This window comes from Cupressus sempervirens, chromosome 4, assembly GCF_028749045.1.
Source record: "Cupressus sempervirens isolate cs-2001-9-10 chromosome 4, ASM2874904v1, whole genome shotgun sequence".
Lineage (NCBI taxonomy): Eukaryota > Viridiplantae > Streptophyta > Pinopsida > Cupressales > Cupressaceae > Cupressus > Cupressus sempervirens.
The window spans coordinates 51,764,421-51,784,060 of record NC_143121.1 but is presented as its reverse complement, the minus strand read 5'-3'; the positions used below and the strand labels follow the sequence as shown (position 1 = coordinate 51,784,060).

Here is a 19,640-nt window from a genome sequence, read left to right as displayed (position 1 = left end):
CCTAATGTACATAATCATAAGTGACATTTAAAAAATATAAAGGTGAAATTATATTCATAGATTTACATAAATAATTTTTAATTTATTTTTTATCGGCAAGAGACTGGAGCCAAGGTTAATTATTATTATTTGTTGTAATTATTATTATTATTAGTTAAGGTCAAGTAGATTCGAACCCAAGACCTTCTAGATAAAAGACTCATAATTTACTCTTGTGTTGTAGGCACTTGCCTTACATAGACCAAAACTATAGATGCATGGTTTATGTAAATTTATGCAATTGTAGATTTCACCAAACAAAATTATCTCAAAATATTGTTATCTAATATCCAATTTCATAGTTTAAATATTGATATTCTATTCCAATATTTTCAAACATTTCAATATATTTGTTGAAGATCTATTGTAAAATTTTGATCATCTATCACAAATTTTTAAATGTCCTTTTTATTGTGAACTCAAGAAAACATTTAATTTCAATTATTATTTTATTTATATTTCAAATTTAATTAAATAGAAATCTCTAAACCCACTTAAATACTCCATTCCTTATTATTGAAATTAATTACTTCTAAATTGATCTATCAATCTTTCATCTAATCCAAATTCAATAGAAGATAGAAGTGGAGTTACTCCATTCCTTATTATGGAAATTCATTACTTCTAAATTGATCTATCAATCTTTCATCTAATCCAAAATTGAGGTCAAAACTCTTCTAGTTTGGAGCATTATTCATTATTAAATTACTAGAAGACCCAATCACTCCACCAAATATCTATTTTGTCTCTTCAAACTTATCTATTTTGTCTCTTATTCGAAACATATTTAAGATAGGTCCTCTCTTTATACGCTGCACTATTATCACAATATAATCTTTAGAAATTTTTTTTGTAAGTGCATCCTTTCATATATGTGCATTTATGTTTCAATAAAAACTTATTGTCTAATATTATTTTGCAACAACTTGACACATTCTTTGTTCTTAGAATTTTTAATTTTTTGAGTCTCTATTAAATGGTTTTTATATTACACCTCCTAGACCTTTTGGCTTGGCTGAGCCTCTTTCTAATTAATTTCTCTTATGTATTCTTTTACTTAAATTATTATATTTATAATTTTATTTTTTCTCGAAAAATGTAATTTCCTTTCCACTATTCCTATGACCGGGCTACATTACAAAATGAAAATGAGATATTTGTCAAAGCTTTTAAAAGGTCAAAGCTCATTATCGTCAAAAATATAAAATCTGACTTAACAAAGTATTGCCAATGCCAAAGCCAAACCCCAGTAACGTGAAGGCCGATTGAAAACCAAATCCTCAACATCCGCCTTAGCAATGGTTATTGAAACTCCGCCTTCAACCAGTTTCGTTTGGAAATGTTCATGGAAAGCATGGCAGCGAATTCGGGCTTGCATCTCCTCAAAAGCACAGCCGCCAGCAGAGATTACTTCTTCAAATCCGACATACCTCTTGTTTTTCCGTCCTCTGGTCTAGGGTTTAGGGTTTGAGTTTTAGGTAAACCCTAAACCCTAAATCTCGTGGCCAGATAAGCTCTGGAATGGGCAGATCTGCATCACATCAAAAGCAAAGCGTTCGGCGGCTACTGGCAATTCCAGTCGTCGATGTCGAAAGCCCCTGCTTCTGCTTGTGGCTCTGCAGCTTCTCGATCTCCGCCGTTACTTTCTTGTGTATACTCTGGCACTGCAGTAGTAGATGATAGTTTCTTCATATGCCATCGTTACTGCTCTATAGGCGGCACCGTTTTCTCCCGCGGTGTATATATTCAGGTACCAGGACAGCAAAATCCCTAGTAGCATTGTTGCTATTGCTCTTATTAGCCGATTCCTGTTACATTTAGGTTTACAAATGATTAACTTGTTCAAATTAAGTTATAATTAGAAAATGTTAATCCTACTGGAAAGGACAAAGCACCATCAAATATTGCAGAAATGCAAAAACAAAGCATACATAATGCAGTAGCAGTCACACATACATTGCCAATTATCGACCTAACATACCTCTAGTAAACAATTGAAAGCCTTTCATGTTTTCGGGACCAGAGAATTATCTAGAACATGCAATGCTTTGTCTTCATCAGAATGTTGGATAGCTACATTCCCAATTCCATAGGCAAGTTTGTTATTCCCTTCAAGCACTTGCTGAAATTCAGAAGCTTCTTGAGATTTTCCTTGCTTGAAGACATTATCCACTCAGATTTTCTAAAACCTTATGACCTTGTTCAAGTTTTAGCTCAGTCAAATTTCATGAAGAGAGAAGACTATTTCAACTTGATACAGGGGTCAAGTTTTCTGCCAGAAAATCAACAAATTTTTCTGAGATCTTTTGACCTAGCTCAAGATGTAGCCCAGTCAAATTTCTTGTGGTCTCCACTCATATTGAACTGTGGAAATTGTTGTTGTGATAGAACATGGGGCCTGCTCTAAAAGGGATTGAGCATTGGTGGGCATAATTGTAATTCGTACTATATTTTCACCAGCATTAGTGACACCAGATGATGCTCCACCAGGTCCAAGGCAGATGTTGCAAGAACTGATGCCCGAGGCAGGTCTCGTAAGGTCTTCTCCCAAGCAAACAAGAAACAAAATTTATTGGAAAATAAATAAAGTATAATTTGTTCAAATGTAAAAAACAAAACATAAAGTTCTTTCTTGTTAAGGGGGCTCCTTTTTAGCTGTATGCGCTTTAGAATTGTTTCTGATTTGCAATTAATAACTGGAACTGCACTAACCTGATGTTTGCACAGGGAGTAATGGCATTAGTTACGCGATAGTCTCCAGATAGGTGGACAATTTGTAGAGACGGTTGCTCTTTATGGAATCTGCTTGCTCAAACAAAAATATGTGATAACAGATTAATATGGCATATTGTATTCCTACAAAATTCTTAATGCACTTATGCAATCTGCCATTTAATGAATGTCTTTAAGTGTTCTCTTTCCAAGGTGTGAGAGTAACATGAAGCAAATTAACCGTTTCATCTAATCCAACATCCACCCACTAGCCAAAAACAAAATACTAGCAAATAATTTCAGAGAAAAATGATCTACTCATCACATTTCTGCAAAATATAAAGACGAGCTCAATTGTAATGCTTAAAGTAACAGACCAAAAATTCAGATACATGTTAAATAGAATAAGAAAATTTCCAGGCTACTTCAATTCATTACTTCTGTTATTAAACAGAATGGGAGAAAAGGTTCTAGTTTTCTAAACAGAAAAACTTCATGGAATGTCAATGGCATACTTGCAAATAGTGAATATTGGAAGGCATGTGCCTCAAATAGGCCATTATGCTTCTAGTCTCTAGAGTGTTAAAAGACCTTTGTGATTCTATCCTACCAGACGTGTCCAGCTCCTAGACAACTTAAGACAGATGGAACGAGCCAGAATCTCTATACAAGACTAAATCTTTGATAAACAAATGATTCCTCAAGAAAAAATTAAATCTTCTTAGGATGGCTGAAGAACATAACACCAACAAGGTAAGCTGACTGGCTGTAGTCAGAGTAAGTATCAGTAAATCACTTTTCACTGTAAAATAGGAACTTTGTAAAACGTGTCCAAAACACATACCATGTAGGTTTCTTTCAAAAGTTCCTCATTTACCACTGCCACATCTTACTGTCAGGAGGCCCTCTTAAACAGTAAACTATCATCGTAGTTTTTTCTGATATTTTGGACCAAATGGCAAATAACAATATCCTGATATGAAATGTGATATATAATCAATCATTAATTAAAATGAAATATACAAAAGATAAGAGAAAAGATAGCAGATAATGATTAACCTTCAGATGCACCTCCCCCACATTTGTACATTCCGGTATGGCAGCAGCAGATCATAGTTTCTGCCTTCTAAATAATTTTCCCACTGCTCTATAGGCGGCGCCGCTTTTGCCCATGATGTGGATATTCTGGTATTGGAGCAGAAGAATCTCTTTTAGCAGTGTTGCTTATTTGGCCCTCATCATCACACTTCTGTTACATTTACGTCCACAAATGGTTAGCTTGTTTAAATCAAGTTAATACTTTAACAAATTTAAATTTATCTGGAAAACACAAAATGCAATCAAACTAGAAAATTAAAAAAAAGAAAGCATACATTATTCATTAGTTTTTAACATTAACATAGTCAATTATCAACCCAACGCACCTCTAAAAAACTAAATTGAAAGTCTTTCCTCTTTTCTGGAACCAGAGGACTATTTGGGACATGCAGCGTTGTGTCTACACTAGAATGCCGCACAGCTGGATCAGAATGCTGGATAGCTACATCCTCAATTCTATAGGATGTAGTTGCTTCTTGAGAATTTGTTAAAATAACTTTGACGTTCCCTTCACCTGCTTGCTCAAATTGTGGGACTCCCTGAGACTTCTCTTTGGGAGAAAACATTACCCCATCCAAATTTCCTAAAAGCTTACGACCTGGTTCAAGCATTAGTTCAGTCAAATTTGATAAAGAGAGGAGGCTATTTGACCTTGATATTTCTTCCAAACAATCAAGAAGCAATGTTTCTAAGATATTTTGACCTAGCTCAAGCTGTAGTGCAGTCAATTTTCTTTTAGCCTCCACGTCATCTTGAATTGCAGAAGAATCTCTGGTAGCATTGTTGCTTACTTGGCCCCCATCATCAGGCTCCTGTTACATTTACATCAACAAATGGTTAGCTTGTTCCAATTAAGATGTGCTTTTAAAAACTTTAATTCACCTGGAAACAAAATGCGATCAAACATTACAGAAATTAAAAAGAATGTATACATAATGCATTAGTTCTAACATAAGCACAACCAATTATCAACCCAACATACCTCTAAAAAACTAAATTGAAAGTCTTTCCTCTTTTCTGGAACCAGAGGACTATATGGAACCTGCAATGTTCTGTCTGCATCAGAATGCTGGATTGCTGCATCAGAATGTTGGATGGTTGCATCTTCAATTCTATAGGATGTACTTGCTTCTTGAGAATTTGTTGAGGGAAGTTTATCATTTTTTTGAAATGCTTGCTCAAATTCAGGGACTTCCTGCAATTTTTCTGTGAGAGAAGACACTATCCCAATCCAAATTTTTTAAAATCTTATGACCCAGTTCAAGCTTTAGTCCAGTAAAATTTGATGTAGAGAGAAGGCTATTCGAACTTGACGTTTCTCCCAAACAATCAAGAAGCAATGTTTCTAAAACTTTTTGACCTAGCTCAAGCTGTAGTGCAGTCACTGTTCTTTCGGCCTCCAACTTGTCTTGAATTGCAGAAGTTGTAGCTCGAATAGAGACTCAGTTTCAGGCCTAGTTGTAGTCACTACTATGCTTCCAGTAGTATTAGTGACATTAGATGACGCTCCACCAGGCCCAAGGAAGACGTTGCATGGGGCATGTCCTAAAAGAGACTTAGTATCAAGCCTAGTTGTAGCCACTGCTATGCTTTCAGTAGTATTAGTGACATTAGATGATGCTTCACAAAGCCCAAGGAACACGTCGCAAGAACTTATGCCTAATGCAGGTATTTTAACGTTTGATGTAGACAGGTCACCATTTGAACTTGATATAGGAATCAAGTTTTCTGCCAAACAAACAAGAAGAAATTCTTGGAAAAAAAGATATAATTATTCAAACGCAGAGAAAAAAAATCAAAACAAAAAGTTTTTGCTTGTTAAGGAGGCTGCTTCAGCTAATGCAGAATTATTTTTGATAATTGTATACACAGGAAGCATCCCATAAAATTAGATATAGAATGAAATGAACATTGAAGTTGCATGCCCGAAGAATTACATTCAGAATGCCTAAAAATTCTACGGGAGATGCACCTTTAAATGTAGAGGCCAAAGGTTCTGAAGATCTTGATAGAACTTGAAGATCATCAGTCAAGTTTAATGTAGCTTCAGACTTTTGTTTAAGAAGTGACTGCTCTTGCTCCAAATGTTCTAAAATATTTTGAGACGTCTCTCTTGACTGTTGTTGCAATTGGAACTCAAACGCTGACAAATAATTCCGCTTCCTTGTTTCCATTGCTTTCTTGTAAACTGCAATCAGTAAATTTCGTCCAGATTTAGATTTATTTGCATGTAATGACAAATAATTGATTTGATTAAATCAAGAGGGTTTCATTATTTAAGTCGTTGAATAAAATAGAATTACACAATGGGATGTAAGGTGTGGTCCTTCGTCGGGTCCTCTTCCTTATGGGGTCTCCAAATACTAATCTTCTTCTCTGTTTTAAGATCACATCACTTTAGTAAACAATTTATCTTCAACCATGAAAGCCCAAAACAAAGAAAATCATCAAAAAAATTGGAAAAAATGTTGTCAAACACGGATTCTTACCTCTTTTTCACTTATATTTCGAGACTGTGTTGGGTTCTTTTTAAAATGCTGACGAGATTCTGCACCCATGTAATCTTTAGCTATACTGATGGGAGTAGGGGTAGCTCTGCTTTCCTTTTCCCTCTGTTCTTTCTCTGAATTTTGCACATTCTTTGCTTGATCCATTTCCATGGAATTAGAGCCAGAATTAGAGCCAAAATCATAGTTTACTGTCCTTGCCTTTTTCCTCTGTTCTTGCTCTAGATTTTTCAGACTGTTTGTTTCCTCTTCAACTTGTTCAAATGTGCGCTTTCTCCGGATGTAGTTGAAGCACTTCACTGCACATTCTTTAATAAGATGGCTGGCTGGACTCACAATTTTTCTCATTATCTCCTTAGCAAATGCCATTCTCCTGTTTGAAATTTGCAGCAGGTATTTCCTGATTTTTCCCTTTTGCGATGCTACAGTAAAAGATTTGCTCTAAATTTAAAATCTAAATTTTCTGTCAATGATTGTTTCATAGCTATGGTAAATTTGCTGTCTTGTTCATGAAAGTCTCCCTGCTGGCATAGACGGCATCCTTCATCCACGACGTGCTTTTCACCGCGGTTTTATAGATATTGCACCACTCATAATAACAGTAAACAAGGGCTGCAGGGCAGCTTAGTTCCTGCCAGAGTTGGGGCAGGTTGGCTATAACAAAGCTTGTTACAAGGAGGAACTAGAAGTTTGCATGGGCCAGCTCTCATGCTTGGTTGCTGGACTATGCTACAGTCATGTAAAAGATCCTATATACATTACAATAGTAATGGGAAAGAAATTAGATTTAAATGCTGAAAATGAAATAAATGAGACAACTATCTGCAACCAGAGAAAAATATCACATGGGGTTTCTATTAAATCAACCATCATTATTGTAATCAAAATAGCTAGAAACATCAGAGCTTTAATTCAACTCTAATGCAAAGTGTCTTAATAAATCAACACAATTGAGTTGCCCGAACAGTACAGCAACCATGTGATAGGTCTTATATACATTACATCAGCAATGTAAAAGAGCTTAGATTTAAATGCTGAAAATGAAATAAATGAGATAACTATATGCAGTCAAAGAAAAATGTCAGATGGGGTTTCTATTAAATCAACCATCAGTTCTATAATTGAAACTGTATCTACTGAGCCTCATATACTTCCAGAAATTGACAAGGTAGATGATGCACTTGATCTGCCTAACCATTTTGCATGTGGACCCTTGAAATTTTGTTAAAGTGGCTGCAGTTGATCAAGTTTCATTTCACTCTCATTGATACAATGATTAACAAGCTCTATAAAGCCTCCTCAGATAACCAGACTATGTTTAGTTCATGAAAATCAGAATTGAAGGAATGTGGTTAAATATCCAACTAAAGCTCACACTTATTTGGTAAAACCAAATCAATGGAAAAACCACAAGGCTCATGGAAAAATCAATGAGATTATGAGACTATCAATCCTATACAACCTTGAAAAAATCGGGAAAAGAGGAATTGAACAGATCTATATAATGTTTGCTTAATCAGAAATAAATGACCGAAAACCTATATGCATCCAAAGATTGCTTAATTCTATTTATGTAGGAATGGAGGGAACAAAAATTGAACTCATAGCCACACCTGTCCATAGTGGATGATACCTGCGAGAACTTAAAGTGTAATATTGTTGTTGATAGCAATTTGTGAATGTGCCATATAGCTGTACGTTCCGTAGGGCATAGCGGCCCATTTTTGAAATGTTTTTTTTGGTACTCCTCATATGTTATGGAAGCAATCTCTGGAAAGTGCTGCTTTGGTTATGAAGCCAAGAACCATTTTATAAACATTAATGGAACCTAAATCATTCAAATATAAAATTGCAAGCACTAAAGATATGCAGGATTTAAATCATGTAAATATAACATACATAGTCCACTCTAGATCATACCCTCATGCAAATCCCAGAATTCATCCTAATCTAGAGGATAGCTAAATAAAGAAATCCACCTTGCTAAGATAAAAAATGATGCACTAAAATCCACAAAACAGAAAAATTGAAACTCATTATTCACACAAAACCACAAATAGAAACTTTTAGCTTAGTCTCCAACTCACCCCTAATCACATGAAGAAACATGAAGAACATCACTGCACTTTAGGATGCCAATCACTGCCACCTTAGATGGAGGAGATGGCTACCTTGTTTGAAAATCGTTCTTTGCTAATAGGAGAGCTTGTTTTGGAAGACAACTTGCTACTAATTTAGAAAACAATTTGCAGTTTATCTGATGATGGTCTGTAGGTTCTTAACAGAACAAATTAAATGTTAAATGGAGCAAAGACACCTTGTTGATGGATCTCAGATAGTCACTGCCAAATCTTGGAGGGATTCGCTGCCCAACTGATTTGAATCTTGTTGCTAAATTATAAGGAAAACTGGAGAGATAAATCGTAGGCAAGGGCATAGAGTTTTTTTGTTTTGGAATGGTCTCAAAATGAAATGATATCGACTCTCATTTATAGACAATTGAAGTGTGAAGAGGCATGTTCCTTTAGGTAGTGTCGGCTTATACTGTAGTATATAAAATTTAACTCACATTTCCCCCTTGCAAGGCCTAAAGTCCAGTGGTGGGTAGAAATCATTAACATTTGGGCAAAAAATACCCAGGAGAGGGCGCTTGGGCAATACTTCGAATCATAAATAGCAGACCTGCCTTCGAAATGTTCAATTCGCTCTCATATTCTCATTTAACCTCATAATTTTGCATTGAAATGGGAAATAAACATGATTAGGGGTTTGGAATTCTCAAGTTTTGGGCATTAATGTCCAAGGAGGGTAAGATTCTGACCCTTCTTGTGCAATGTCTTTAAATACACCATCAAACTTGCCCTCTAAATGATCAATTTGCAAGCAAACTTTCACCACATCCTTATTTTCTTGCAATGCCAAGACAATAGAGATGGAAATTAGCAAAATTGAGAAGTAAAAAATCACCAAATTTTGGGTGAAAATGCCCAACAATGGTTAGACTCTGACCCTTCTAAGGCACTGTATTTGAAAATGAATTCTGATCTTCCCAACCCTTAGCTTTATAAATCAGATCCTTAGCTTAAACTCCTCATATCTTTCTCTTAATTCGATCTAAGTCTAAAGTTTATGCAAGATTGAAGGGAAAAATCTTAGAAATTTGGGCATAAAATGCCCAGAAAGGGTCAGCTTCCGACCTGTGGTGGACAATTTAGCTATAATTATACTCGCTCTTGGTAGCATAAAATATTGCTGGATGGTTTTAACAAGAATTGCATACATAAACCTTTCTAAAATGTGAAACACAAGGAGGCATGACCTAAAGCTCCCGAGGATTAATGGAAATGAAAAAAACTGGCAAGTAATTTATTTAGAATAGAAACCTGCAAATTCTGAAGGTGCAACAAAACTATAACTTTGATATTCCAGCTTGAAATAGGCACAGACGTGCTGGATTCTGTAGCAGCCAGAACAATTTAATAACGAATTACTAAAAACCCTACACAATAGTTTCATCAGAAAACAAAGTAAACCTCCAAAACTGGGTCCAGAATGAAATGACAGTTGATGCCATACCTGGCAGAGGCACAAAATGATCTAGTCCTTGTGAGTTGCAGTGGGAAGAGCCTGGACAACTTGTGTGTTGCAGTTGGAAGAGCTTGGAGAACCGTTGGAAGGGTCTGGAGAACCTCGGTGTGTGGCAAATAAAAAACAACAACCAAGAAGTTTTAGAAGAAGACATTCCTCCATTCTGCTTTAATGCCTTCTCACCTAAATCTCCGAGCATTCTGCATGAGGGGAAACCATGCAAGAAGCCATTTGGCAATTGCAGCAACTGGAGCCTGGATGGCTGCGAGAAAAGCTTCTCTGACCACCATTTATTTTTTGCCGTCGAATTTGGGGATATCTGACGTGGACACTTTGAGGATCACGCCTTTTTTGTGCATAGAAACCTTCGCAGGGATTCAGAAGTTACCTGAGCAAGAGGACACGTCTGAAATCGGGCAGAGATCAGTAAAAACCAAGCAACTCTTGCTTAGGTACATTGCAAATTCGCATTGTCGGAACAGTAATGAGGAGACGTGATTGGCAGGAAGTAAAAGGAACTAATAATGAGTTAACTAAAACCCTACGCAATAGTTCCGCCATGCAATGGCAGGAACTAATAAAGCTCGGGATTGATTTTCTATCTTCCATATATTTATGGTTTTTGATTTCTGTATTAAATCTTTTTAATAAATAGTTATGCTTTTTTGGTGCAGTAAAAAGCGGTATATTTAGTATTCAACAAAGAACTAGTCGATTATTAATATTCAAAAAAACTAGGAGGATATTAGATGTTTTAATCGGCACTGGCTATACGAGGGCCAAAATGCACCCCACCATTGTCGGCTTTGCATGGGCATGCGATAATGGCATGGTAAATTCCTTAAACATTTCATGACCAAACTGTCCGTCAATTCCTCTTCGCCAGCGGTAACTGTCTGTCAGTTCCTCTTTGTCAGCCGCAAGCGGATTAAACTCCAATTGAAGCGTGTGTAATTTAATCCATTCCATGTTCCTTTCAATTCATATATTGTTATATATGATGATTAAAATTTTTAATTATTAGTTTTTTGACAATTTGAATAATTTTATATTTGTATATACTATATTGATTGGAAATGTTGATAAAAATTTATATTTATATTTAAAATAAATTATTGATTTGTAATTTTTTAAATTATTTAAATTATTAAAATGATACATTGTGATTTAAAAATTTAAAAAGTATATTCTAATGTAAATTTTTAATTAATATTCTTATATTTATTTATCATTTATGATATAAAAATTATAATTAATGTAATATATTATTAATATTATTGTATGATAAAAAATAATTTTTATATTTGCCTAAATGAAATTATCTATCTTATCAATTTTTATTAAATTAAAAGATTTATTTATATTCATAATTAATACATTTATTTTGGAATATTACACGATTCACAAAAAAATTTGAAATATATGTGAAAATAGTTAAAATTAAAATATTTATTTTTGTTATGTAATACAAAAAAATTACTATCATTCACATAAGCTCACATCATTTTTTTTAATGTTAATATTTTCAGTTCTTAATATTTTAAACATATTTACTTAGGAAACATTTTATAAAGCATAATGTGTCCTGCGTAGGGAGACGACACTAGATGAAATAAGTTTAAAACATGATATATCTAAAAAATCAAATTCAAATCATCATGGTAGCATCAATAATATAGGTAAGTTCATAAAATCTCTCATTGTAAAAATTCTCACTTACATTAATCAAATTCAAATCATCATGGTAGCATCAATAATATAGGTAAGTTCATAAAATCTCTCATTGTAAAAATTCTCACTTACATTAAACTATGTTCTACATTAGAACCAATTTTATAACATGATTTGATTTGACATCCAAATATACATTCAATTATATTGAAATTCTAAAAATATTGATAATTTTGGTTTATAATAGCCATTTTATGTAGAATACTTTTTAACAATCCTACCTTTACAATTCACTAAGGTTCTAAAATCTAATATTAAAAGAGATGTAAAGTCTTCAACAATCAAGACATAAGTATAGTATATTGATTATTCTAAAAAGTGTTGACTGTGATCCTCCATGTTCATATCACCATCAACTACAGATACATTGAGTTAGTTAAGTTAGTTAAATGCACATAAGTTTCAAATAGAAGAATCATGATTGGTTGAAGTTTATTTTATTTTTTCTTACCATAGTCACTTTGCATTGTGTTGATTTCTTTCACTGATTGATTAAGATCATTGACCATATTTTTGAGTGTTTTGTTGATCATCTAAATCTACAAGACTAAAAATTAATTTAATATATGTTCTAAATGTATACAATTAATTTATAAGTTAATTATTCAAAAGTATTGAATTCTTTATCATAATTGTATTACCTTTTCTAACATGCCTCAATTGTTCATGTCTTTTTAGAATCATAAAAAATGGAATTAAAAGAAAAATTAATAAAGTAAATTAATAGTAACTAACTTACCACTTGTAACTTCAATCCCATCTATTGTTGTTTGGTTTAGATCAAGACAGAAAGGTAACAGACGTCCTCGAGCACTTTCTTGATCAATCAAACCTACAATGACATGTTTAACATAATAAATCAAAAGGAAAAAAGTATTTTATGTAAATTACTAAAATAATTTTGAATAATGACATATGTTTAAGATAAGAAGTAGAAACAAGAAGTATAATTTTGAATAATTGAACTCACCTTGTTTCCTTATAGTCTCTCTTTCTTCTTGTATTGCTCTTCCTGAGCGATTATTAACCTTCTTTTTCTTTTTTTTCCTACATCTTTTAGATGGGAATTGAAACTTTTCATATTCGTCGAGCTTTTCCTTTAAGTTTCTAGATACAACATTGTGTTTCTGACGAGTTGAATGACTTTTATGCATTTTGCTAGGACTAAACCATGGTGCTATTCGTTTCAAAGAAATGCTATCTGAACCAGGGAGTGATTTAAATTTGGAACATGAATCAATAGATGCATGGATATCTTTTAAAAATCTCTCAACACATTGACTAAATTTTTTTTTTTCATCTTCGCTAGTAGGTAAATTTTGGAGCAATGAGTTTAAAGAGTCAATGGATTTCTGAAACTTATCATTGGTACTATTAGATGATTCCCAACCACCTACAATGTGAATAACAAAGATTTAAAAAAAACCTTATATTTACTATTTTTCTGTTCTGTTTGGATTGCTAGCTACTGGACATAATTTGCGTCGGTGTTTTTGGAAATCTTCTATAGTCAATTTTGGATTGGGGTTTTATTGTTTGCATAGCAGGGCCTGGGATTTCTTCTCCGTTGGTGAGAACAGATGGTTCTTCTCCAACTATGCATGCAATGCGATCTGAATCGTTTTATTCAGGGGAGAGCTCCCAGCTGAAAAAAGTTAATGGTTGTTTTCCGCGTAGCCATGGTCGCCCTGTTCTGGTTATTCCCCCAACGGCTGTAATGGAGGACATTGATTATTGGACCAAGCATGCTTTGATATGCAAATTTCTTGGAATCCGGATTTCCCTATCCGCTCTTGAGGCATGGATCCGCCGCTTGGGAATCAGACTCACAGATAATCTTACTCCATCCCCGCAAGAAACACTGTTCCACAGCATATAAAATAGCCTGAGCTTCCATGAGATTGTTAGTATAATCACCCTTATGAACTGAGAAGAAAAATTTAACATCCCCAGAACTACAACGAGGCACTCTGCCAATACCAGCCGGACCAGGATTCCCACGGGAAGGACCATCAATGTTAATTTTCAGAACTCCACAGGGAGGAGGAGTCCAGTGCCCATCCCGGTTAACCCGACCCTTCCTCTGATGGTGAAGCTGCCTGGACATAGAAGGAAACTTATGAGCTGCAGCCCCATCCTGCAGATGAAAATTAAGGCAATTACAGATAGCAAGATCAACCGGATCCATACCCCCATCAAGCTCACACTTCACAAGAATAGTTTCCTGAAGAGAATGTGATATTTTCCACCAAAGATGCAAAACACCAAGCCGAACATCTTGGAATATGCGACGATTCCTCTCCAACCAGATATGCCAAAGCATGAAAGATGGGCCAACAATCCAAGCAGCATGGAGAAAAGAAGACTTGGAGGGAGTAGTACCCAAGCGGGCCCAGAACTCAGGCAAAGAGGAAGCATGCCGACAAGAGCAACCCCAAGTGCTCCACCAAAGGTGCCATATCTGAGTAGAATAGGAGCAATGGAAGAATAGATGGGAGACAGACTCCTCTCCATTACCACACAAAACACAATAAGAGGGGCCCTGAAATCCACGTTTACAAAGATTATCCCAGGTAAGACAACGGTTGTGAGCCACTAGCCACATGAAAAAATTGCACTTGGACCAAGAAACTTTATTCCAAACTTGCTTCCACCAAGGGACCTCAACATCCCCAAATAATTGTCTAGTTATCTCCTGATACCCAGCAGAGACATGATATTTACCAGACAAGGTACCGCCCCAAGCAAAAACATCTAGACCAAGCAAAGAAGAACACTCTCTAGAGGCCAAAATTTGAGAAAGCTCCTGACGATCAATGTCTGTACCTCCAGGAGGCCAATCAGAAGAATGCTTCCATCTGTAACCAACAACAGGTCCCAATTGATAAGGAGTCTTGTAATGAGCCACTTTATCCCATCCAGCGGCAAGAAAAGAGTCACAAAGAGGCTGAAGATGAGGGTATATGGATAAAATGGAAGGGAATCCATCCCAAGCATCAGACCAAAACAAAGCTTGAGAACCTTATTTACATATCCAAAACAGACCCCTCTTTACCAACATCGCACCTGTCTTCAAAGTATGCCAAACCATTGAGCCACGACCTTCAAGAGGAAGTGCAGAAATAGAGCAAGGATCAGCACCATGAAAATATTTATGAGTGATAATACGAGCCCAAAGTTGATGTTTTCCAGAGCACCATCGCTAATAAAGTTTAGCAGCCAAAGCTTGACTACTCAATAGAGCAGATCGAAGACCAAGACCACCCTCCTTTTTAGGCCTACAAACAGTTGCCCAATTAACCAAGCTCCATTTAGTACTACGCAAATTACCACTCCAAAGGAATTGTCGAGAAAGAGCATCAAACTCCTTGAGAAAGTAAATAGGTGCAGCGTGAACCATGCTTCGATAAGTAGGAAGAGCTTGGATAAAAGCTTGAAGAAGAGTAACCCGGGCAGCAGTAGAAAGCCATCTATGATTCCAATGATTTACCTTATCCTGAAGCTTGGTAATCAAATTTTTTCAGAAGAGACGTGGCTGCCTGGAAACAACAATAGGGATGCCAAGATAAGTCAAAGGAAGTGATCCTATCTGAAACCGTAGGATACCAACAATCCTGTGCTGAATAGAATCAGGAGTGTTAAAAAAGTAAATGGAAGATTTGTGCTCATTAACTTTCTGGCCTGAAGCTGCCAAATAAATGTCCAAAGCATGTTGAAAGGCTTCAGCTTCCTTGATCCTAGCAAGACCAACAAGAGCAAAATCATCAACAAATTGAAGATGGGAAAGAGAAGGTAAGCCATTACCCCACCGCCAGCCTTGAATAGAATTTTGGGACACCTGATGCTTAATGAATCTGCCCAAGCCTTCAGCCATGATGATGAATAGATATGGGGAGAGAGGGTTACCCTGGCGGAGGCCTCTAGAAGCACCAAATAGTTGAGAAGGTTGACCATTAATAAGAACAAAAAAAGAGGTAGAAGTAACACAACTCATAATCCAACTCACCCAGTCAGAGCTAAATCCAAAAGAAAGAAGAATACTCCTTAGGAAGCTCCATTTAACTCTATCGTAGGCCTTAGCCATATCCAGCTTAACAAACATGGCTCTCTCCCTTAAAGTAGCTATAGAGTGAATAGCCTCAGTAGCAATAACCACCCCATCCAAAATTTGTCTGCCAGCAACAAAACCACCTTGTTCTTCTAAGATAATAATGGGAAGCCACCTTTTCAATCTCTCAGCAATCAACTTAGTAATAACTTTGTAAACCACATTACATAAGGCAATTGGTCTAAAAAACTCCAATTGATTAGCACCCTCTCTCTTAGGAATAAGAGTCAAGAATGTAGAGTTCAAAGCTCAAAGCATCTGCTTGCTAGCATAGGATTCTTTAACCACCTCCAACAAATCATGATTAATGATGTCCCAAAATTCTTGAAAGAATTCAACTGGAAAGCCATCAGGACCAGGAGCCTTCCCCTTAGGCATGCCAAAGACCACCTCCTCCTGCTCTTCCAAAGAAATACATGACAAAATAAGATTTTCTTCATTATCAGCAGGAGGAGAGTCCTCAGAGAAGAGGGTAGAGAAGTACCAAATAGCCTCCTGGAACAAAGCTGGCAAGGAATTCAGTTGGATACCTTGAGAATTAACCAAAGAAGAGATAGTGCTCTGATTCCGACGAGATTGCACTGTTTTATGGAAAAAGGCAGTGTTACGATCACCTTCCTGGAGCCAATCAACTCTAGCCTTTTGCTTCCAAAAAATTTTCTCTCGAAGTTCCCATTCTTCTAGAGCTCTAGAAGCAAGGGATTCAGCCTTGCCAAGATCCTCTGAGAAATCTCGATCTCTAATCTCCCTTGTGATGACATCAAGATCTTCTTGAGCAAGCCTCTTCATAAAGTGAAGGTTCCCAAAGCATTCCCCATTCCATATCCTGAGCTGCCTTTTAACATATTGAAGCCTTTTAGAAAATGAGAACATTGCACTACCATATGCAGGAGCACCATCTTTCCACCAACAGAAAACACAATCATGAAGAGAGGAGTCCTGAAGCCACATCATCTGGAACTTAAAAGGAGGATGCTTCGGAACATGCTTTCTTCGCAAGAGCTTGAGGATGTTAGTTGGCAGCTGGCCACTGTTGTTAAGCAAATTCTTTTCTTCTCTTCCTCTTTTCAGTTCATTAGGTTCACATATATTCCTCGTGAATGGAATAGAACTGTTGATTGTTTAGCCTAATGGGCATCTAGTCATGATCCGGGTTGGAATATTAGGGATAGGAGGCAACTGTCCTTTCTGTCTTAATAAATTTTTGCCGCTCTTTTTGCAAATATATCATTATAAAATGATATTCTTAAAACTTACCAATTTTATGAACTTCCCCATCAATTTCTAGCACATCTTGATCTTCTGAATGTATACAATCATCTACAATTGAAATATGAACTAGTTAATTTGTTAAGAGCCATAAAATAATTGAATATTTAAATATAAATATCTTATCATAATTACCAATGACATTAATTCCATGACTCGAACTCTCTCTAACTTTGTTATTATCATCAACCAATGGAGTAGAAGCTTCTGCAATTTGGAAAAAAAGAATAATTTAGTTAGCATTGGGAAACAATAATATTCATACATATGTATGTATGTACTAAACCTAAATTTTAAATGACACTTACCAACAACATGATCATGCTCATTTGTTGTCTTCCTCTTTAGAATATTTATGATCTTCAACACATGTTTGCAGGTATTTCCTTTATTTGCCCACTCACAATCACATACATGCAAATCTGGTCCAAATTTTCTCACAAAGTACCATTTTGTTGGATTTTTTTTACTTCTTACTTTATATGTGTTTGGTAGGAGATCATATGGATAACAATCGGAATCTAGTATTGTTTTTTATCTCTCTAAAGAAGTTATGTAATATCTTTCCTTTTTAAAGTTGGTTAAAAATCCTGATAGTTGCAAATATCTTTTGTTTTTTTAGAATGGCTCTACCTTATGAAGAAGTGTATGAATGAGCTAATCCATTCTTCTTGTGCATTTTTTAGAAAGGTCACTTAAATAGTGACTCTTGATGTCGGAGTGATAGGACTCAATTGAAGCATTAGTTTCCTGATTTGCATGAGGAAAGTTTCGATAGTATTTTGCCCACATTGCTATACAAAAATAAATAAATGATATCTTAGTATATAAAATGACTAACCTAAATTGTATAAATACATAAAAAAATATTAAGTATAACTTTGATAATCTTACCAATACGACTCTCATCATAACACCAAATCTTTTGAAATTACTCAATAAATTTATTTTCTTTTTTGAATTCCTCCATAAATTCTTTTATCAAGTGAGCGGTAACATCTTCATTGTCACTCATTGCATACATTATATCACCTAATCTATCAAATATTTTTGTCCCAACATCTTTATTGCTGACTAATCTGGATTTTATAACACAATACAAAGTTACAGTTATGAAAGTTCATAAGTAGAAGTCTAATCAAGTAATTGTTAAATTGAAATTATTTTATGTTGAAAAGTAGAAAACATATCTTCGTGTAACCTGGATATTAAGCAATTATATTCTTATAAATATAAAGTAAGGATAGTAAAACCTGATTGCCTCAATTTTCGCACTAGCATCATCTGTCATAAATGCATTAACATGCTAATCCTCTTTATATACTTTTCCTCTTCTATACACCTCAGTTAGCCATTCATTTATGTCCTCAACTTTGTTTCTTGAGGATATGGCCCATGCAACAGGTACACCAGCCTCTTGTTCATCAAATACAAGCAAGGTATATAATTCGTACTGCACATAGATAAGTCAATAATAAATTAATTTCTAAGATACATTACTCTAATACTTGAATTAACATCGACAAATAAAATTAGCATTGTTCTACTTACAACATATTTGTTTGTTGAAAATGTAGAATCCATTGCAATAATAGAATCATGTGAATGTTTCACCACCATCTCTAACATCCATGGTGTTTGCATGCCTATGATAAATGGAATATTTTCTTCATTTTTTGGTGTTTTATAGTAGAAGAAGTTATCTTTCTCCTCTATATGCCACAAACACACACTTTTGGCATCATCTTCATTTTTTTGTGAATGTAGGGAACGCACTCTATTCCATGCATTTAATACATCTTTTCTCAACAAGTACGTGTCCCTCTTTTTCATCAACTTTGTCATACCATAATCCAAATAATGTTGCTCACATATTGTGTCAATCCCCACACCCATCAGTAATAGGGATTCAATATATGATTTACATTCATTTGATAGTCTTGGTGCAACATTACTCCTTGGATCACCAGAAGGGTCATCAATTCCATGATAAAATTCACTGTTGGCATCTTGATGACTATATTGGTTATATGCAATAATTGCAACATTTGGCCTGCCATACAAAACCTTAACATGAAAGTGGGTTTGACAACCCCTCTTTTGGATAAATTTTCATTTCCTTTTCAAAATTTGATGCTTATTTGTTTTAATCTCGAGCCCAAAAGCACAATGATAGCTGTTTATACATGTAAAAAAAATACTAATCAATATAATAAATAAATAAAAAGTGTTGGAAAACTTAATTAACATATTGAATTTAAACAAACCTTGAATACATCTTTGTGGTATGGTCAGTAGGTTTCATCACATTATACTCCCTATATTTTCTACGTATAAATGTTGTTTCTTTACCATCTAATAAACCTTCCCCTTTAACAAAGTCAGGGAGTCTCTCAAGAGGGATAGCAGCACACCAATCTATCTGATGAGTAGTATCATCTCCAATCGGTGTCCATTCAAGTTCGTAGCTTGAAAAATGATTTCCTTCATTAGAGATATCTTGCACATCTAGCTTGACAAGTGATTCCCATTTATTCTTTCTACCCATCCTAAATAATATTAATATGGTTAATGACATTCTATCTTGT

General features: G+C 35.2%; 1 protein-coding gene across 2 annotated transcripts; it reads right to left on the bottom strand.

Moving 5' to 3' along the window:
* Window positions 1–5,071: 5,071 nt before the first annotated feature.
* LOC149559892 (uncharacterized) lies at window positions 5,072–10,063 on the bottom strand. Of its 2 annotated transcripts, XM_089824350.1 has the most exons (6): window positions 9,933–10,063; window positions 9,740–9,813; window positions 6,339–7,105; window positions 6,153–6,225; window positions 5,822–6,037; window positions 5,072–5,577 (listed from the first exon to the last, which is right to left on the bottom strand). In XM_089824350.1, the coding sequence occupies exons 3-6, from the start codon at window positions 6,723–6,725 to the stop codon at window positions 5,231–5,233; spliced, it is 1,023 nt and encodes a 340-aa protein (XP_089680476.1). In that variant the 5' UTR covers window positions 6,726–7,105; window positions 9,740–9,813; window positions 9,933–10,063; the 3' UTR covers window positions 5,072–5,230. The 2 variants fall into 2 exon arrangements, with proteins under 2 accessions (XP_089680476.1, XP_089680477.1); XM_089824351.1 differs by lacking the exon at window positions 9,740–9,813 and having other exon boundaries at window positions 9,933–10,054.
* Between the last annotated feature and the right edge of the window lie 9,577 nt (window positions 10,064–19,640).

Coding starts and splice junctions, on each gene's coding strand:
- LOC149559892 (XM_089824350.1), bottom strand. CDS start 6,725: ATGGCATTTGCTAAGGAGATAATGAGAAAAATTGTGAGTCCAGCCAGC. Junction 6,226..6,338: donor GAAATATAAGTGAAAAAGAG/GTAAGAATCCGT, acceptor ATCTTAAAACAG/AGAAGAAGATTAGTATTTGG. Junction 6,038..6,152: donor CACACCTTACATCCCATTGT/GTAATTCTATTT, acceptor TACTGATTGCAG/TTTACAAGAAAGCAATGGAA.